Below are 21587 nucleotides of genomic sequence, written 5' to 3'. Positions count from 1 at the left end.
AGACCGCTTACACATTATTCTGCCAGTCCGATGCAGCTGGCATTGTGTTGTATTTTACTGTATCTAACTGTAATGTAGTAACTGGTCTTCATATTGTCTCAATGTGAGACTGCTACGTCTTTTTTACAAAGGCATGCTGAGTGGCCAAATATTGTTCAAACCCACAACTCACAACTTTATTTTAAATTATAGTCCATATTGTGACATTTCCAAACACAGAAAATATCCATTTGTTGAAAGTAAGCAAATACATCTACTAGTAGTATTGTACAGTACTACTTAAGTACAATGCTGAGGTACTTTTTCAGAAACAAGTTGGTTTACATAGAAAACAGCAGATCTTTTATTTAACTTTTTTGGACTCAATTCCAGACTTAGGTAAAGGATCTGAATATTTCTTTTATCACTGAGAATATCAAATGCTGAATTATAGAGAATTATGAGAATAATCTTCCATTTAATGTCATTGTGCGATCAGAAAATAAATGGCAATTGAGAAAGATTGAGAATATGGAAAGTTTAGGGGTTAAGTTAAAGTTTATGTTATAGAAAGCTAAAGTTATATATATGATGACTGCATGTTAAACCCCTTGAAAATATGTTGTGTTTGATGCTTTTGTTTTAATAATGATAATTGAGCTCTATTGTGTTAAGTCACTCTCAGGATCTGTCATACATGTACCAGAGATGTCTGTAATAGTTGTTTGCTGTGGTGTCTTGACTCAAATTAACAAAGTGTTGTGAAAGAACTGCTAGTACGTATGTCCAAAAACAGTAGACATGCAAACCACAAAATCATGTTTTTATGGTGTTATTATTTCTTTATAAAGACATTCACAGAGTGGAAACCACTGGTCTTTATGACACTACTTAAAGATGGTGCTCTCCGTCTGGTAAACAGCTATTATCTTCACAATACTAAATGACGGCCACATCGGCAACCATTAACAGGGCCTCCTATAGAGTCTTCCTAAACCCTGTTTATCCTGTGGTCGACCACCATTTATTAGTCATGACCCATAAATAGTGCAGCAAAACACCTGCAACACTACATCAGATAACCAGAGATGTTGTAAAAGTTGACTGATTCAGCAGTTTACAAATAATTGTGTGGAAATGAAATCTGTGATTCGGGTTCAGTCGGGTGATTTTTATTTATTTTTTTGCCAAATGAACTCTCCTGGAATAAAGACTGATAATTTCACAAAATGAAATGTAGCATATAGCTTTGTTTTCTGCATTGAGAGGTAAAGTGACATGATGTTTCTAGCCTGCAAATGATCATTATGGTCTTTGTAATGTGGCAATTACCGTGTTTGTGATCATTCCTGTTGACACATCAATGGTGCTTAACATGTTAAATCATTGTGAATGAAACTAGTTTGTGTTTGTACAAGATGTTGGAAAATCAGACATAATGTCCATAAATTACTCCACCAAACAATCCCAGTTTCACCTGGAGAAATCGGCCCACTAAAAGAAATAATGCAGCCTGGACAATTGTGCCGATGCCTCAATATTAGGTTTAAATTACAAACCCGGGTTCAGACATACAAACTTGCAATTTCCAAACAGGTTTCCTTTAATGGTTCACTAGAAACAATGACAGCAATGTGTTAATTGTCATGATGTTGCCAAATTGTCATAGTGGCCATGCAGGTTTTGGTGGTAGTTGGTGGAATGCAGATAGGCCTGGTGATAACAGTGAGATATACTAGGATTAGGAACTGGACCATTGTCACTGCATTTTTAAGGTGACAGAATACATACGATAATTTCAGATCGGCATGATAAAGTGAGTTGAACCTTAAAGTGCAACTTTCCCTGTGGGATTCCTGACCTGTGGTGAAAGTCTACCTGCTCATTACCACCTCACTCTCTCTGTCTTACCTGTCCACTGATCACTCATCCTCCCTCTCCAACCCATTCATTCTCAAGCCCTCCACATGTCTCCTCCCTCCTTGCTGAGGTCATATATAACCCAGCAAGGGTTTTCACTTCTCCTCAGGGACATTTTACAGGTGTGGTCTCCAACTTTGACAGAGTGTTATGACAGAGGTTGAGGAGCAGCACTTGTATTGTTTAAGGGTGAGATTGAGACACTTTCTTATTTTTTTGTTCATTTGTTTTATTGTACTTTATTTTGAAAACTGTATAAAATAGTCCATGTTAAGGCCTTTATGAAGCCTGTCTGATTCTACACTTTGTTTCATTGGTATGTTTTTTTAATTCACTGTTTCTCACTCTTTCATTTGTCTCTTCCAGTCAAACATCAGGTGTCAATGTCTCCGTCTCTGGCCAGATCTGCTCCGAGTGAGCTCAACCATTGGTGGAGCCAGCTGAGGTTTCGTCTTCAAAACAAGAAAGGATGGAACGAGATGTTGGATGAGACATTTCTGCTCCACACAAAATAGTAAGAAACTAATTTTCCACTGCTTCCAACAATGAATTAGACTGTGTCTAAATTAATGACATGCAGGTGTAAAGCCTAGTCTGTTTGAATTGAATACATGTGCTGTTTTTGTCTGTCCCTCAGCATAAATGACATTCCTCTCTTCTATGAGGCTAAAAAGAACAGTGTCGGCTCCATCAAGAAACTGCTGAGTTGTGCTTCCACTAATATCTTTGAGAGAGGTAAGGCCCTTTGCTGTGAACTGTGAATGTTGTTATTTCAGAGTAGTGCAGTGTCAGTTGTAATGTGTGAAATTGTAATCCTCTCACTCAGGGGCTCTTGGTGAGACAGCGCTTCATGTTGCTGTGATGGCTGATAACCTGGAAGCTGCCATGGCTCTGATGGACGGAGCTCCTGAACTCATCAACGAGCCTATGACGTCTGAGCTCTTCCAAGGTTGACACACAGAAACTTACAGACACAGAAACAAGCACAAACACACATCATGTGGTTTACATTTTAGTGTACATATTCACATGTAAACTTATCAGCTTTATGGTAACTAAGAAAATGAGGTAGAATGTATCAGACAGTATAAGATAAAATATTAAAGATGAAAGAGGATTGAGGGAAGTTTAACCCATTCAGTTTCTTGTGTTTTGTACTACATCACTTCAAATATGGATGTATTGCTCATTTTGTTTTATCTGAATAACAAGGGCTTCTTAAATCTTAAAATGAAGAAACATTTCATGTAAATAATTGTTTTTAAGATTTATGATAGATTATATACATGTAAAGTTTAGGTTCCCATCGAAAAAACAATTTACAAAAAGCATTTATTAAGATTCTAAAGGTGACGGAAGTTTTGTTTTTTATTTTTAATTGACAGCGAATATGAGCATTTGATAGCATTACAGCAAACATAACCTTTACACAAAGCTGTTATTACTCAACTTTTACTCCAGTCAAACCACTTTCTCACTTCGTATGAGTCAACGTTTTAACACCTAAAATGTGGATTTGACCACTGGTTACAGCTTAGCAAGATAACCAATTTTGCTCAAACAGGACTATTAACACAGAGACACACATGGGTTTAAAGGGGCACTATGCTTCGCTGTTTTCTCGCTTTTTGCTCACAGGTTTCTCTATAGAGCTCCCCCTACAGCTTCGGAATAGATATTTGGCAGCTCCTATGTTTACTTGTGTCTGACTCCTCGCTCAGTCAGTCTGCCGTTTCCTCTTTCTCTGTTCCACCGACAATGTTTTCCTAGCTTTCTGCTTCTTTTTTGCCGGCTCAGCCATGACGATAGTGTGAAAAACTCCATCGCTACCTTGTTAGCCGGTTCCTGAATGAGTGTATGTGTGCAGTGCCGTGAAGCAATTCATTGCATCGCGAGACTTGATATCACGCGATACTTCCTGACGCTGAGGCCCAAAGTTGCAAGGGTGATTTTTCAGCTCACAGGCGCTAGGGGGGAGCGAGACGACCATCATTCAAATCGAAAAAAGTCATATAATCCTTCCAATGACTCCGAAGCTGTTCAGTTAAGGTAAATTAAGCTAAAAAAAACTGCATAGTTCCCCTTTAATGTGAGCCTCACTTACACAACAGGTGAAATTAATAACAGTTGGGTTATAGTGGACTGATTTACACTGCTCTCTCTACTCTGTCTCAGGTGTTACTCCTCTCCACATCGCTGTGGTGAATCAGAACATCAATCTGGTTCATCATCTGATCAGTCGTGGGGGTGACGTGGCTACACCTCGAGTCACCGGTCTGTACTTCAGGAAGAGGATAGGAGGACTCATATACTGTGGTAAATCAGCATGCTTACTGTAAAATCGGGTAATGGGGTGGCTTTAGCCATAATGAACCACAAATTGCTTCTAATTAATGTGTATGCAAAAATGTATGTGTATGTGCGAAGTGACACAAAAACAGATGGTGTTTTTCAAAATGTACATTTGGTCAACAGGTGAGCACATCCTGTCTTTTGCTGCGTGTGCTGGGAACGAGGACATTATCTCCATGGTGATCGACGCAGGGGCCAGCACCAGGGGCCAGGATTACCGTGGTATGAAATACGTCCTCTTGTAGGAGAGTTACAGAGAAGAGTACAGTCTTACTTTACATCTTTCTTGATATTTTGATTATTAATGGCCTTCTGTTCTCTCTTCTTGTTCCTTGTCTACACTCTTTTTTTATTCACTTGTTTTTCTGTTTAGGTAACACAGCGCTTCACATTTTGGTTCTGCAGCCCAATAAGACGATTGCGTGCCAGGCCATTGACCTGATTATGGCACGCGATGCAGAGCTGGACCAGTCAGTGCCACTCGACATGGTGCCCAACAACCGAGGCCTTACGCCTTTTAAACTGGCTGCCAAAGAGGGAAACATTGTGGTGAGTGAAGCCCTGGGGGGGGCTCACAGTGTGAAATCCAAACATGAAAGGTGGAGCAGATTATTTCACTAATCCTATCCTCACTGCTGAGATTCCCTCTGTCTCTTTCAGGCGTTTCAGCACCTGGTTAATAAAAGGCGTGTAGTCCAGTGGAGTCTGGGCCCCCTGACCTCTAACCTGTATGACCTGACGGAGATAGATTCGTGGGCCGACGACATGTCAGTGCTGGAGCTCATCGTGGGTGGTCACCAGAGAGAGGTACAATACAAGATGCACTGTATTTCGGTGAAATCACTGACTGTTTGGACAGAAATAATGATGAATGATGTGATGCAGAGAAGAAATTAAAAGCTGATTTTGTTTTGTTGTCCAGGCAAGAAGGATACTGGAGTTGACCCCTGTGAGGCAGCTGGTCAGTCTGAAGTGGAACATGTATGGAAAACATTACTTCAGGTAAAGTTTGATATCTGTAGTCAAATATCTGAACCGTACAAATGTCCAGTCTTTTAACAGTGTTTTTATTTCTTTTATTTCTTTGTTTTTTCTTCATTTTTATTTCTTATTTTCCTGTGTCAGGCTGCTGCTGTTACTGTATCTTCTGTACATCGGGACCTTCACATTGTGTTGTGCATTTCGCCCTCTGAAGGACGCTCCAGAGAACTACACACAGTCAGAAATGGACAAAACCATCCGGGTCCAGAAAACATTTCATGTGTGTAAATTAGACATTTTAGTATGACCACATAAAACTATTTTTTATAAAAAAAAAAAAATATATATATATATATATATATATATATATATATTTATATATATATATATATATATATATATATACAGGACAATAAACAGTGGTGGAATGTAACTAAGTATATTTACTTAACAAAGTACATAATACTTTAGTACTACTATGTACTTTTTACTTCACTATATTTATTTCACAGCTATATATCACACAAATACTATGAACTACAAAAACTCTACTTTAGCTCATAGTTGGACTGTATCTGTTCATATGTATACTGTGCATGTGTAAATGTCAAACTGTGCACCTGCATATGACATGTAGTCTAATAATAATATGCTTTTAATATTAGTACATCTATATTTCCTCTCTCCATGCCTTAGGAGAGTTATGTGACACATGAGGACAACCTGCGGCTGGTGGGTGAGATCATCAGCATCCTGGGAGCTTTTGTCATCCTGTTGCTAGAGGTAAGTTTATGAAACATGCTTTATCTTCATACATACTGTGTATATGTATGTTGCACTGCCACGTTCACCTGTACTCCTTCTTCCAACAGATCCCTGACATACTGAGAGTGGGGGCAAAGCGCTATTTTGGCCAGACAGCACTGGGAGGCCCCTTCCATGTTATCCTGTGAGTCGAAAAACCCATCTTAGCAGTATAATAAAGCTCACTGTCCTGAAATACCCTTTAACCTCTCTGTTGTTGTTTTGACCAGTATCACCTATGCGTGCCTGGTGGTGCTGCTGTGTGTGTTCAGAACCTGCGACGTGCAGGGAGAGGCTGTGGTGATGGCAGTGTGTTTAGTTCTCGGGTGGAGCAATGTCATGTTCTTCGCCCGAGGTTTTGAAATGCTCGGCCCTTATGTCATCATGATACAGAAGGTAGGACTCAGTCACAGTGGTGCATGCTAGTGGAGCTCATGAGTCATGTAGAAATAGTAGTTTGTTACACAGACACGCACACTGACACATGCATGCACACACACACACACACACACACACACACACACACACACACACACACACACACACACACACACACACACACACACACACACACACACACACACACACCTGTACCGAAATGTTTTGAAGCAGATGTTTTCAGTTGTTGTTTTGGTTTTTGAGGTTCACCTATTTGTGTTTGCAGACTGACCTAACATGTGTCTCATTTCCCCCTAGATTATATTTGGAGACCTGACCAAGTTCATGTGGTTGAGTTTCATTGTGCTCATTGGTTTTTCCACCTGTGAGTATATTCTGGGCAACATATACAAACAAGCCCTCACGCAGCTTGTGAGATAAGAAATTCTTGAAATAAGATAATTTATATTTTTCTACTCTCTCACATACTTTAAAAAAATGTTTTCTCAGCCCTGTGGATGGTGTATATGACCCAGGAGCCTGATTCCATTCCTGCATATCGCTCCTTTCCCATCACCCTCTTCTCCCAGTTTGAGCTCAGCGTGGGCCTCATAGATCTCCCTGTGGACCAAACCATCACTACCCACCCGATCGTCTACGTGCTGCACTGCACCTTCTCTGTCGTCTCCTACATCCTTCTGCTAAATCTACTGATAGCCATGATGAGTGACACACACTGGAGGGTGGCCCAGGAGAGAGATGAGCTCTGGAGGACTCAGGTAACTACACACACACACACACACACACACACACACACACACACACACACACACACACACACACACACACACACACACACACACACACACCATAATTATCATGTCCCTGTGCATTACTGTCATGGTTACAAGCTGTAATGATGTTGTACAGGTGGTAGCCACAACTCTGATGCTGGAGAGGAGGCTGCCCCGCTGCCTGTGGCCTCGGCTCGGGGTGTGTGGGCTCAACTACGGTCTGAGGGAGCGCTGGTATCTCAGGTAAGACAGTACTGCAGTAACAGAAACAGAAGCTTTAAAGCCCCTGGAAGTCCCATCCACTTCAAACCATAGAGAAGAGCACAGTCAAAAACATGTACGGAAATTTCTCATGTGAAAGAACAAAAACGTTTTGGTAGAAAATAATGTGTCCATGTGTGACCCTATCAAAAAAAGAAAAGGTTTCCAGAGCCTTTAAAACACCCTTAAATAGCAAAAATGTAAACAACAGGTATATTGCATCTGGAAATTTCAGTTTAGTGACAACATTTTAGGCTTACTATTTTTTTTACACTTCTTTGTTTAGTGAAAGAACAACCCAAGAGAAATGTATTAGAAATATATTAGACATGTATTAAACATATTTGCAAATTGTAAGAGTTAGTTTGTTAGAAGTAATCCATGAACTATTATAGATTTAAAATTTTAAATATTTGTTGAACTATGTTGACGCCTTTTGTAAAAAAAAAACTAAAAACAAATTATTTTGTCATAAATTAATCTATTTAAATTAATAATTTTCACAGGCCCCCTGGCAGAGTGCCACGGACTGCACTTTGCATTATGGGAAATGTAGTCATCTCTAAAGTTTGACCTATATGAGTGATCAAAAGGTTTATCAGTGTTTTTTGCCCCCAACGGCGCCTTCCAGGCAGCGCTGCCTGGTAGGCACTAGGATTAGGCACTGGTTAAGGTTAAGGTTAGGGTTAGGTGCCTTGAAGGCAGCGGTCACAGTGCTGCCTGGAAGGAGCAGTTGGGGGCAAAAAACACCATAAAGCGATCAAAAGTCAGGATAGCTTGGCTTCTGCTGTTTGGTTTGTCTCTTCCGACTCCTCCAACTTAAAGGAACACGCCGACTTATTGAGAATTTATCTTATTCACGGTAACCTCCCAGAGTTAGACAAGTCGATACATACCCTTCTCATCTCCGTGCGTGTTGTAAGGCTGTCTAACGGTTCCAGTGGCATCAGGCCAGCACATAACATGCAGGTGAATGGTTCCAGCAATCCTACTGCTCCGAATAAGTGACAAAATAACGCCAACATGTTCCTATTTACATGTTGTGATTTGTAGAGTCACAGCGTGTACAAAAAACAATGTAACATGAGACACAGCCATCTTCTAGCCGTAAACAAACCGGGAACTATATTCTCAGGCGGAAGAATATAATACTTGGGCGGAATGATTTGCTTTGCAGCAAGCCTGTCTGAGAATATAGTTCCCGGTTTGTTTACGGTTAGAATATGGCTGTGTCTCATGTTACGTTGTTTTTTGTACACGCTGTGACTCTACAAATCACAACATGTAAATAGGCCATGTTGGCGTTATTTTGTCACTTTTGTCACAATTCGGAGCAGTAGGATTAGTGGAACCATTCACCTGCATGTTCTGTGCTAGGCTAAGCTACCGGTGGCGCTGTCAGACAGCGTTACAGCACGCACGGAGATGAGAAGGGTATGTATGGACTTATCTAACTCTGGGGGATACGGTAAGCTATAGTCCCAATAAGTCGGTGTGTTCCTTTAAGGGAAGCGCTATACCAAATTACTGGTTTGCCCTTTTAAACATCATGTTGTTAGTTCACATATCTACTTCTTATCTAGTGTTTTCAAGCCATCAATTTGCTAGGGACTGCACAGGAAAATTAAACTGCATGGCTATATCTGGTACATTTACATGTTGGACTTTGTGCTCATGTTAATTAATGTGCGTTGTCCCTTTTAAATAAAGAAACTAAAAAAAAACATAGTGAGAGTATTTGAGTGCCATTTCACTCTTCTATCTTTGCAGGGTTGAGGACAGAAACGACCCAATGTTGCAAAAGATGCGGCGTTACGTCAAGGCTTTCTCTAAAGACGAGGAAAAGGAAAAGGAGGGATTGGAAAAGTTTGACACGATAAAGGGGTCCATCTCAGGAACCCCCAAGCTCAGACCTAAAAACAATGCAAGGTCTCTGACAGGGTGGCAGATGATTCGCCACAGCGCTTTGGGTTTGGAGATGGAGCAGGAAGAGCCAGAGGAGGACCAGGACATTAAATATGTTTAGGAAGAGATTCTGCCTGAGCCTAAAGAGCATTCTCCAAGGCCTTCCTTTATCTTACAGTCCTGAACATATAAAGTATACGTAAAGTGTCTATGAACATACTTGCAAGACGAGGACTCAACCGACCCAATCTGTCTATACATTCAACTGTGCAATTATTCCAGCAGTATTATGCTTTAGAAAAGAGTGTGTTATTTTTTATATAAAACAGTAGCAGCAGTAGTAGTAGTATAGTATAAAACGGTAGCAGTAATATTTGCTCAGCTAATATAAAGTGAAACAGACATTCAACTTATTATGTATTTGTATGAACGTTTTTTTTAATATCAGAATAAAACCTTGTTGAAACAAACTTACTGGCCCTCATTTGTGGAAAAAGTCAAACAGCAGTTCATAGAATCATAACAGTAAAGTACCCTAAATAGTGCTTATAAGCGCTTGACATGTTAGAATACAAATAAGTCTACACAAAAATATAATGAATACAATAAAATCGGACTAATAATTTCTTCAAGTGTTACACATAAAACTATAATCTAAAAAGCTTCATTGTCTTTCTTTGCTGGATATTACTGATTGAAGTGTGAAGTGGAAAGAGACATGATTAGAAATGTTATGGAGGACTTGATGCTTGTTGACAGAGGATTGGTTTGCTCATTTTTCTGTTAAAAAGGAGACAGAAGCTGTCAGAGCTGCACCTGACAGATGAAGTAGGTGTAGTCTTTGCAGGAAGCTTTGATCCAGTTCTTCTGATGTGGGCTTTCACTGCTGAGGATCCCACAATCCCCCTCCAATGTGTTGTCTGCCCAATAACTGGTAAACAACAGAAAATAATATTGACTATTGTATTGTAATCACAGGACATTGTGGTTATTAGTTTTTAGGAAATGTGGAGAGAGAATAAATCTGTTTTCTTTTTTTGCACTATGATGTACACTTAGTAGCCACTTTATTAGGTACACCTGTAGGCTACAATCTAATCCACTTCAATACAAGAGTCTTTCCATGATATATCTGTATGAAGATGCTTTCTAAAATGTTTAAATTCCATTGAATGTTTTGGCATTAAGGTTATAGTTCACTATAGTATAGTGGTGGTCAGAGGTGTTTCTAATATTCTGACCCCCTATAGGACAAAAAAATAGAAACACCTCTAAATATAATGCAGTATAGTACAACATCATCTTGAACTATGACCTCAGTAATAAACACATAACTTACAAAGGCCGAACAGATTGTACAGGTGTACCTAATAAAGTGGAATAGAGTGTATATTTTTACTGAAAGTGTCAACTACATAAAGAGCAATTCCACAAAATATAAATATATACATTTATATTTTGCTTGCTCTTTATGAATTGACAAAACATAAAACTGGCACATATTTACAACTAGCCCACATCTTATGAGATAGATAGATAGATAGATAGATAGATAGATAGATAGATGATTAGTTGATTCATTAATCATTCATCACCTCTCTCGCAGCACAGTGTTGTTGACCCAGGTCCATGTGGCTTCTTTGCGTCTCAGTCCGATCCAGTATTGCATTTTCCCTTGCTTAGTCAGAAAACTCTAGAAGGGAGAACACCACTGACATTTACAAAAAATATACTGTGCCAAAATTACTATTTGTAATGCATGTTTATACTTCATGGTCAGGGAACAGATTGATATCAGATCCACCTGAACTCTCTGGCTGGTAACAACAGCCAGAGCTCCTCCTTTGGAGATGCAGATACTCTGGCTCTCGTCCCAGCTCAGCCTGAAGGTGGACAGGAAAAAACACGACCGGCCTAAAGTCAGCCACCCATCAGCGCACTGCTGACAGCTGCGATCTGCAAGGAGAGACGGTTCAGTGCAGAAAACAAGGAAAACAAAAGGTCACTCAAATGTGGACTAAATTGCACAAACAGTGAAGCTTTTCCTTCTTTTCTGTATCTTTAATTAGCTTTATTTTTTTCCTTATTGTTTTAATTACATTTTATTCCCATATGTTCTGTATGCATGCAGTGCAACTCAGGCTGTCTGAGTGGAAGGGGCAAAAAAAAATTAAAAGGCTACCAGCAGCATGTGGTGGGGGACCAGCGTGCAGAGAATTTTCTTGCATGTAGGGCAGCCTATGGCACTGCATCATGTTTTCTCCACTGTAAGAGCACTTCATTCAGTTGTATTGCACATTGGCGCACCACAGGGGGCACTTTATAATGTTTTAACTATAGGGGCATCCAAGAGCACTGCACATACATGCACGCGTATACTGTGTGTAATCACATAGCACTCTCAAATGATTTGTGTCTAAAAAGAAACAATTAAGACATCTGATTCCTGGTTTCTATTTAATTAAACATTCTCAGTTCTCTAAAAAACAAGCATGTGAACTAACTTCCTCTGTTGCCTGTTTAAAAAACTCTTTGTGGAAGCAGAACTGTCACCAGAAACATTAATTGCGATTAAAAATAAAGTATGATTTGTTTGTCTTTTGATTTAGATGCTTCTTTGGCTTGTGCAAGGTTTTCTACCATACATTTTTCTACCTGGTATCACACTCACGTTGTGGTTGAATGTTGGGGAGGAGAGCCTGGCACTCCTCGTAGCTGCATGTTGGAGCAAATGGAGGACTTTGTCTGTCTGCTCCTGTTGTTTCCTCTCTCTCTGGGCAGACTGTGGAGCCAGTTTGGACTAGAAAACAGAGTACAGTGGGAGGAGTTATAAGGGAAAAGAAAGAATGATGCCCCCAGGCTGCAGCAGAGCCACTGGGAACACTATCTCTTCCTGTATCATTCTGTTATTAGGAGCAAAAATAGAACAAAAGCAAAGCGATTTCTTCTATTTCTGCACTCCCAGTGAAACCTACAATCCTTTCATGATCTGCTTTGGTGCTACAAACCGATTCCAGACAGTAGTTTTTTTTTGTTGTTGTTGGTTTTTTTTTACATTTCTGGCATGATCCATTGCTGCAGATACTCACGTTTCACACTGAGGATAATGACGACCAGCAGCAGGACCAGGCAGATTATGGTGAGGAACAAACATGCAGCACGGTACAGACGTGTGTTTCCTTCAGTCTGTTTGCCTGAAAGACAGCCTGATGTTAGAAAGATATTTGAGAATGAGCACAAACACAAACAACCATCAAGGCTCTGGCCTACCTTTTTCCCCCTCCAGTTCAACAGATAACTTGGACTCAGGTGACAAGTTTTCACTGGCACCATCTTTTTTGTCCTCGCCATAACTGCGCCAGAATTTGATGTACATGGCGAAAAGGGTCCTGGGATTTGTGATGAAGCTTGTTTACCCTGTCCTGCTCGGTCTGTCTGTCCTGCTGACTCATGCCTGAGTGCTTTTATAAGACGCCCCCCTCCTCCTTCCTTGTCTCGTCGCCATGGCAATGTGACATTCAGTGATTCCTAAATTATTCATGGGGCACAGTGCTCTGCTTGTCCTTCAATTTCCAAAACTTTTATTGTATCTCTCTTCGCCTCTTGCTTTGAGAGTGAGTGTGTGTGAGAGTGGCCGACAGATACTGTATAGTTATGGAGACGTTGTACTCCAAACAACAGATAGGATTTGTTTCCTGAGGTCATTTCAGGCGAGTGTTTGTGTCAAACACAGTTCACAGACAGAACATATAGTCATTGATACAGAGCTGAAACTTTAAATATGTGATTAAAGTGCAGGGCTGTTTGTATAAAGGTAGAGTCAAACCGGGCCATAAAAAACACAGAGCTTGTTGTTGCCACTTGAACCTTAAAAACAAAGACTATTTTCCTTGTAGAGAAAGGGGCGATAGTTTCACTCAACCCTGTTAAGGAAAATATAATACATTGTGACATAGTAGCTTTAGTGTGCTTTATTTTAATCACTATTATAATTAGAGGCTTGTTGTTCAAAACGGTAACACACTGCTGTGCTATTTAGCCACCCATGACACTGCTTTCTTTCTTTTTTTGAATTGGTGCAATCAGTTTTACAAAACAAAAGAGATAAAATAGACAGTGAAGTGAAATATATATATATATATAGCCTATATATTAACAAATTATTTCATAGTAGTGATAAGAAACCTAATGTTATATATTTGTATTTGTTTCTTTGCATGTTTAAAGCTATAGTGCGTAGTGTCTGTCTCCCCCATGAGGAATTCTAAGTAATGACAACAAAACTGTCGGCGCATCCAGACGATGCAAGCCTTCCGTAATCGCGCACCACCCCCACCCATCTTCTGCGCAGTTGCTACATAGCCAAGAAGGACACGGAGGATTAAAAAAACATGATGGACTCTTCAGAAGAGGTAATTATCTTCACTCGATTTTCTGCGCGCCGCCAGACACCATTTTCTAAACACAGCCATGCTGAGAAATACAGAGAGAGTTGTGTGGAGCTGATGGTCTTAATTAGCTTTGTAGCAACTAATTTGGCAATGGCTTGAATGTAACGGACGTTCGTTAATATAAAAAAAAGTTACGCACTAAAGCTTTAACTTAACATGCTTATTTTAGACAACAAGACTCCAGAAAAAAATAATTTGTGTTTACATTTGATTTTTAGTAATGACTACTTGACTACTAAACTTGATTTGTCTACTGCACCAACTTACTGCTTTGTGTCTTTAAATACGCTCTTATTAAGAGTCAAACAATAACGGGCATTATCACTGTAATAAAGATGTTATAGTAATTACACTTTTTTCCCAGAATCACTGACTCACAACTTCTGCTTTTATTTTTGTTTGAATCTGTTTCATGAGAACGTTTTTTTTATGTACAGTAGCATGGAGACCATGATGATGAAAATACAAACTACATAAAGACAAGCAGGTGTAGAGGCAGAGGTGGAAAAAGTGTTCAAATATTTTACTTAAGTAAATGTCGTAATACCACATTGTAAAAAATACTCCTGCATTTAACAACTTACTTAACTCATTATGCAGAAAGCAGATTTCAGAATCATATGTACTATATTACTGGATTATAATTAGTGATGCATTGTATAAGCATCATTAATGTTGCAGCTGGTAAATGTGGAGTTAATTTCCACAACTTTATATACTGCTGTGCTGGGTAGTCTAAGCAATTATGATACATCATAATGTATTAGGTTAATATTTTGTGTAAACATTCTCAATCTGCAAAGTAACTAAAGTCAATGTAGTGGAGTTTTTTTTAAAAAAAAAGTACAATATTTGCCTCCAAAAGGTAGTTTAGTATTCAGTAGCATACATGGAAATACAAAAATAAAGTATTTGTTAAGTTTTATTGTTATTTATTATTTATTTTTATTATTATTACTTGAGTAAATGTACTTACTCCCACCAGTGCTTGAAGGTATTCTGAAACATGCTTTCTTTGGCGTTTCAGCTGTAGGCTATATCAAACACATACATTTTACATTCATACATTTTGTACCTGCTTTTGTTTTAAACGGAGCGCCACCAACTAAAGCTTCTGAATAGATGTCCTCAGATGGAATTTGCAGTTTAGAGTAGTGGTCTGGTTCTGCTTCCTCTATAGCCAGGCAAAGACACAGACAGACGTATTTTACCAGACATCTGGAATTTGCTTTTAAATATTAAATGTATTATGAACTAAAATATAAAATATCTTAATATTACCTTTTTAAGTGTTTCATTAAACTTTTTGGAAATATTAGTGATAAAAAAAAAAAAACATTTTTGTAAACCGGTATATAATATAAGCTTGTATTTTCTACTGTTATTATCAAGTGTTACCTGATTAAATTAAATGTCTTGTACCTTCAGTTTTGACCTCCAGCATTGGTTCACTTGCTCCTTCATCTTCTTTGTTTCTTTCCTCCTCTTTAATGATGTCCTGCATCTCCATGGCTCTTTTCATCTGTTTCTCTAACTTTCGATTTGCTGAGGAAGTCTTTCAGACCCAGCTAGTCATCTGACAGTTGAGTTATGTAACCTTTTGTAATGCAGCCTGAATTTCCTGTTGCAAAAAAATAATGTGTCAAGTTGTATTTTTTTATTTATAAAAACAGTCTAAAAAATGTTTCCAGTGACTCAACTTATCGGTAAAGACAGAACACTTCCCCATGAAGATTTCTCCTGTCTTTGTGCTTCCCCGCCTAAACGACATACAGTGTTCAGTGGCTTTGGGGGCAGGCGCTTGTGTGCGTACATATAGTCTCAACATGTTATTTTTTTTAAGATCAATTTTTTATTGGTTTTAAACATACAGAACAGACAAACACAATTGAACAAGAACAACCCTCTCCCAAACCCCACCCTCTGCGGTCTCCATAACATTTTAGGGCTGATCTTAAGCGAAGATAAAGGAAGAAGGATGTCCTAGGGACCTCAAAGCTAGCTCTCAGGTCTTCAAAACTTAACATACCTTCATCATTGAATAGCTGGTCTAGAGTATAAATACCTCTGTCACTCCACTGGTTATAAACAAAAGGTTTGTTACCAGACATTAAGTGTATGTTGTGCCAAATTGGGGTGTTCAAATGCCATTTATTGGTGTAGCGTAGTTGCTCCTCTACCTGTTTAAAGTTGGTCAATGTGTTGGTGATAATAGGGCCATAGGCTAGCATACACTTTTTTGGACACACATCTGTAAAGGCAAGGTCTTGCAGTCTTAGACTTCCAGTGAGGTTTTGCTCTATTTCTCTCCATGGGACTGTAGATGAGGGGTCCATACACACTCTGAGGGCCCGTAGCTGAAAGGCTCTGTGGTACACTTTAAGGTTGGGGAGGGCCAGGCCTCCCGTGTTTGTGGTACGTTGCAGGGTAGAGTATTTTAGCCTAGGTTGTTTATTATTCCAACTATACTGCCGAATTACGGTATCAAGTTTCTTCCAGAAATTTATTGGTGGGGGTAAGGGGGGATCATTGTACTTAAGAAATTCACAAATTAACAACAGCAATCCTGGACCGTAGCGATGCCGGTGTGCCAGTTTAGCTGGTGATCACGTTAACTGGTGATATTTGCATGAAATCAGTGAATCAGTGCGTTCTGCTCTGCCTCCGCCCCTCGTGTGCCAGAGGTTCACATTTTCACAAAGTGTTTGCAAGTGAGACAAAATAATGGATATCGCTGAAAACATCACTAGTTTATGTGTAATACATGTCCGTTTAAGCATTATCCACACATGAAATTAAACATAACTCTAATCAGTTGACTTGTGGCACAGTTTAAAAGAGACTGTGCTGAGATAAACACAATAACAATGATAAAAGCGCAGACCAATTTCAACATGTTATTTAAGCACTGTACTGTGTGATGACAGAGGCTTGATTCAAAGGTTCACCTCAATACTCTGAATAATAAGATAAAAAACTTTGATGAATAATAAGGTTTTGATTTAAATGTTCATTTCAGCCTTTTTTTATTGACATCTAAAACCACGGGTGTGGCAGATACAGAAACATAAACACAGAATCAGAAATGTATGCATTTTCATCTTTATTTTCCACAAAGGTTTATGATATTAATTTACAAAAAAACTATTTGCATTAAATACAGCAGACTGAGAAAGATTATGAGAGATCTGTCAACATAATTTCAATAACTTCCTTTTGCGATCGATGCATTCATTCTTTCTTTTCACCCCTCGTCTGTTCTAAAACACATTATGCTCACCCCAAAATACTGACCCCTCTGCCTTGTGCGAAGCATTTCTCCCACCATGTACTGTAGTTACTTATCAAAACTAATATAGAGAATAAAAGTGGTGTGAAGCATTACAAACAGCCTTAACTCTTTATCCCTCTGATAGTCTCATTCCCTCTCTCTCTTTCTCCAGTCAGTTGTCCTCCCTCAGGCACCGTACACACTCTCATTACTGTAGGTCATGTAGAGAAACAGGTCCTCTTCATGGTGCTCCTGGAACACAACAAGGCAAGAGAAAAATGAATACGCTAACCACATTAAACTGCTCGATAAGATGGACAAAAGTACTATGGTTTTATATCTTCTTAGCCTTAAACAACATCAACATATACACAAACTGCTTTTTTTAACATGCAACATAATACAGGTTCCACTTTCAGAATGACAAAAAAAAAAAAACTATTTGTATTTGCACGCTATTTGTGAGATCAAGAAAAGCGAAGTAACATTGCTGTCTAAGCAGATCTGTCATCTGTGAAGACATTTTTGGTATGTTGTTTCAAGAGGGGAAGGCTGAAAACGTGTGTAATGTGTGTAATCTGAAACATTGCATTTATGTAGCCATAAGCAGGCAAACTCACAAATAGCTTCAGAAGAGGACGGTGATCTGCCAATGTAATGTTGAATATGTTTGTTCTGGTGATGTGTGTGTGAGGATCCTTATGTGAACACATGTCTGTATGGGTGCAGTTACCTCATATACAGCAGAGAGAGGGGAGCTGGATGGGGGGAGGGAGTTGTTGACGAAGAAGAAGAGTGCTTCCTCTGGTCTCAAAGACACACGCTGGCGGATCAGGAAGCACAACTGGCCCACTAAAAAAAATTAAGGGGAGCAAGAAGGTCAGCAAGGATAACGTTCATTTCATATGAAGAGGAAGAAACCAAGCAAGTGTGGGTTATGATCATGTCACTGCTCAGTTTTAGGACAGAAAACAAAACAGGTGTACTACTAAGAAAACTTTTATCAGATTCAATCAGAAAGACAAAACAACTACAAACAGTGATTTTCACTGTACAGTACAGCGCCCTGTACAGTTTTACTTTGCAGCTTATTGTCTGGCTATCCAATCCTTTTTTAGAGCAAACATTCTGACTTGTCATAGCAGCAAATGCACAGGTGGAATCATAGGCGTTGGAAGTAGGGGTGCGGTCCACAGCACCAAACTATTTGTTTAGTTTTATAAAGAATTTACTTTCATTTCTGATTTTCATATTTCCTTACAATAATATTTATAATATAATATATATAACACTTTTTTTTATTAATATAAAGGGTTTTGTTAAGTACTCATGGTTGATATGAGCAGAGCTTTCCATAAGCGCCAGCTGCCGGCCAAACAGCCTAATTTAAGTCTAGCCGCTACTTGATTGCATTCATTTTTGATTCTAATAAAATACTTTTGATGAACAAGTTGCGATTCACTATGCATGAACATTTTAAAACCGCTATAGCTCCCGCTTCAAACCAATGTGAGTGACGAGACACGAGCCCGTCTGCCAATCAGTCCCGTTCTCAGCTGAGACGCTGCATGTCCTGCCAAGCAAAGAGCGTAAAATCGTCTTCAGTGTTTTGATTACTAAAAGAATTGATGACAAAACACTTTAAGAATTGCATTGACTGCACAGACAGGGAACGTCCTTATTACACAAGCTACTTTGTAGACCGGTGGCAGCAACTTGATGATTGCGCAGTAAGCAAACAACTCCTCTGAAAATGCTGTATTTTATATAGGCTACAGTACAACACAAAATAATAACTCGACATCAGCAGTAAGTTACCTGGCTGTCCAAACTTCATTTGGTCTCGTCCAAGTCACAGTTGTTTTGTTTAACCGATAAATCAGCCAGGCCAATAAATCGAGAGATTGCTAGATGTGAGAGTTATTTGAGAGAGAAAAACTGGGCATGTATTTGTGTATTTCACCTGTTAGATCTGAGGGCACTAGATATTTCTTCTTGTCCAGTTCAGGAGCTCGTGACCTCGGGGCCCTCTCCACAATGATCTGGTAAAAAAAAAAAAAAAAAAAGAGTCATCAGTTGTCGCTACCAGAGAAAGGATGTGTTCATGTGCCAAAATCTAAACAACAACCAATAACATTCACACTACTTTACAGTTGAAATAAGAGAAGAAGAACTGGCTTTAAATAATGGTCTAGATGTCTTGGATTATGAAACATAACTTCCTATTTGAGTTGAATTGATAAAAGGTCACTAACAGTAAATATAACATGTTATTAGAAAATTAGCCAGGTCACACTGACCGGTATCTTGTCTGGATGCTTGGCCCGAACTCTCTCTCCCTCTGCTCTCCTCACCTCAAGTGCTACTGAGCGCTGGTACTGACTGCCCATCTGAAAACAACACAAGGAAACAAACAACACAAGGAAACATGAAGTCCCTCACAATAGCATTATTTACCAAGCAGACAAAGGAGAAAGAGCACTGGCTGACTTCACCAACCAGTGCACTCAGTCAACAAAAGATATTGGCCACCTAAAGAGCAATCAAGTGTTTTGTGGAGGCCAGTATGACAATACACATTTCACACTGTAAGAGATTTTTCAATTATTGTTAACACAAAGAAGCTATCCCTATCTATCTGGTTGTATGTAGCCATTGTTTGCAAATCAATGAAAAGGACTGCGTTAAGCTTCTTCTTTTTTTACTCTTATTGTTTAAAACGGCTAAGGAGTTAATCAATTATCAAAATTGTTGGCAATTCCTTTTTGGTTGATTGACTCAACTGACTGATTGATTGAATTAATTAACCATGAGTTTTAGATCTAGTATCACTGTTTGGCCTTTTTGGATTGACAGGATTTTTGCATCAGTGGGATTAAATATTTGTCAAGCAATTAGTCAATTCAGTATTTCACGTGTATAGGTTCTACATTTTCAGTGTTTCCCATACATAGGTTCTTATTTTTCTGCTGAATAATTGAAAAATTAATCTGCAATTACTTTGAAACGTGATTAAACGGTTCAGTCATTTTAAAGCAAAAATAGTGAGGAACACGCAAAACATTTCCTCATTCTAGTTTCTCAAATCAAATGAAAGTACTTGCTGCTTTTTGTGTTATATCATTGTGAATTTGATATCGTTCAGTTTTTAAATTTTTGTCAAACAAAACTAGCCATTTGAAAACATCAGCTTTGATCGGCTATGAGAGGTTGTGATGGCCATGTGATCACATTATTTACTGGATTGGCCCAACAACAAACATTCTAATCTGGTTATTTTATCAATGATTTTAATTCTCAATTGAATTTCCAGAAAACATATGTACTTAATATTTTATATTGATATAATACATGTTTAGCGTGATTTTACCTCTAGACCATTCTGTCATAAATGAGAGCCTTTGTAAACAGAATAACCATAGTTCTCTTTTCAATAATCCTACATATAACCTTACACAACATGTTTACAACAAAACTGTGGGTGGAGTAAACAGCAGTATCGCTGGGTAGAGCTGACGATGAAACCACCCATCCACACAATATTCCCTCACAGTCGGCCAAAATCATCCCACTTCACTTCGGGTTTTCTTTTAGTGTGCAGATTGTTGTGGTCCCGATATTTTCTGGGTTCATATATGTGGTCGGGGTCATCGTGAAGTGAGGCCACGTCACTTTTAACAACCGTATCGATATCAGCTATAACTTACCTTCATTTTAAGACAGAAAACAACCAAACTACACGAATCGTTGGGATTAAGCAATGTTAGCTTCCAACGTCTCTACGTCTATATGTAAAGCGTGTTTTTTTTCTGTCCGCAATCAGCTGTTTATGGTGCTAGCTATCAACGACAATGCTAACAGCTGCGGCTAACGGATCAACAAGACGTTACTGTACACATACCTTCGCAAAAGACAAAAACAAGCTTGGCGCAAAACACGACAAATCGAGATTTTCTCCAGTGGTCCCTTATGCCGTCAAGTTTCTCAAAAATAATGCTCTGGTTGACAATTATTAGCTCAAAAAACAGTCATAACGTAGGGAAATGCGATCATTTCAAAGATGTCGACTGGTCTACTTATTCTGCAGAACGAAAACAACAACAAACACTGCAACGCCCGCCCACCACATCTGTGACCAATCAAAGACGAGTGTGTAGATTGACAGCGGAATCTGTCCATTCAGAGGGAATCGAGAGCAGGTTTGTAGTGCGTTCATTGGATGAGTAATGCAGTCCGTCTACACCCCGTTTTGTATGAGTGATGACTCAAATAGCCAATAGCAGATCCTGGAAACTGGGCCAGGCCGACGGGTCACGCCTCAGCAAGGCTACGTGCATTATCTCCACTGTTCTTTTGCAACAGAAAAAAAACTCTCTTTTTTTCTGTAAACAGATCGTGCAGACACATGCCAGTAACTCACAGTAAGTGCTCGCAGTCAACGTGCAACATTGCTGCTACAATTTCTCCAAATGACGAAAACAGCTTCAATGA

At 39.1% G+C, this 21587-nt stretch overlaps 3 protein-coding genes across 8 annotated transcripts; 1 reads left to right on the top strand and 2 right to left on the bottom strand.

Moving 5' to 3' along the window:
* Positions 1–342: 342 nt before the first annotated feature.
* trpv6 (transient receptor potential cation channel, subfamily V, member 6) lies at positions 343–9844 on the top strand. Its single transcript, XM_031299500.2, has 17 exons — positions 343–2088; positions 2266–2413; positions 2537–2634; positions 2726–2848; positions 4075–4215; positions 4375–4473; positions 4625–4800; positions 4912–5058; positions 5174–5253; positions 5377–5512; positions 5929–6015; positions 6105–6181; positions 6267–6432; positions 6733–6799; positions 6925–7193; positions 7345–7451; positions 9240–9844. The coding sequence occupies exons 2-17, from the start codon at positions 2283–2285 to the stop codon at positions 9493–9495; spliced, it is 2160 nt and encodes a 719-aa protein (XP_031155360.1). The 5' UTR covers positions 343–2088; positions 2266–2282; the 3' UTR covers positions 9496–9844.
* On the bottom strand, positions 9791–15507 carry si:dkey-26c10.5 (uncharacterized protein LOC563797 homolog). Of its 4 annotated transcripts, none has more exons than XM_031299556.2 (7): positions 15248–15507; positions 14901–14999; positions 12464–12568; positions 12046–12174; positions 11179–11330; positions 10970–11067; positions 9791–10305 (listed from the first exon to the last, which is right to left on the bottom strand). In XM_031299556.2, the coding sequence occupies exons 1-7, from the start codon at positions 15345–15347 to the stop codon at positions 10179–10181; spliced, it is 810 nt and encodes a 269-aa protein (XP_031155416.1). In that variant the 5' UTR covers positions 15348–15507; the 3' UTR covers positions 9791–10178. The 4 variants fall into 4 exon arrangements, with proteins under 4 accessions (XP_031155416.1, XP_031155415.1, XP_035861846.1 ...); XM_031299555.2 differs by having other exon boundaries at positions 11179–11349; positions 12047–12174; XM_036005953.1 differs by lacking the exons at positions 14901–14999; positions 15248–15507 and adding an exon at positions 12645–12873.
* Positions 15508–16911: 1404 nt separating this feature from the next.
* On the bottom strand, positions 16912–21228 carry zgc:92606 (uncharacterized protein LOC100000242 homolog). Of its 3 annotated transcripts, none has more exons than XM_031299571.2 (5): positions 20998–21228; positions 19397–19486; positions 19060–19138; positions 17830–17948; positions 16912–17348 (listed from the first exon to the last, which is right to left on the bottom strand). In XM_031299571.2, the coding sequence occupies exons 2-5, from the start codon at positions 19484–19486 to the stop codon at positions 17283–17285; spliced, it is 354 nt and encodes a 117-aa protein (XP_031155431.1). In that variant the 5' UTR covers positions 20998–21228; the 3' UTR covers positions 16912–17282. The 3 variants fall into 3 exon arrangements, with proteins under 3 accessions (XP_031155431.1, XP_031155430.1, XP_031155432.1); XM_031299570.2 differs by having other exon boundaries at positions 21177–21201; XM_031299572.2 differs by having other exon boundaries at positions 21136–21160.
* Between the last annotated feature and the right edge of the window lie 359 nt (positions 21229–21587).

The sequence above is a fragment of the Sander lucioperca genome, chromosome 10 (genome assembly GCF_008315115.2).
Source record: "Sander lucioperca isolate FBNREF2018 chromosome 10, SLUC_FBN_1.2, whole genome shotgun sequence".
Taxonomy (NCBI): Eukaryota; Metazoa; Chordata; class Actinopteri; order Perciformes; family Percidae; genus Sander; species Sander lucioperca.
This window is presented reverse-complemented; position numbering and strand designations above follow the sequence as displayed.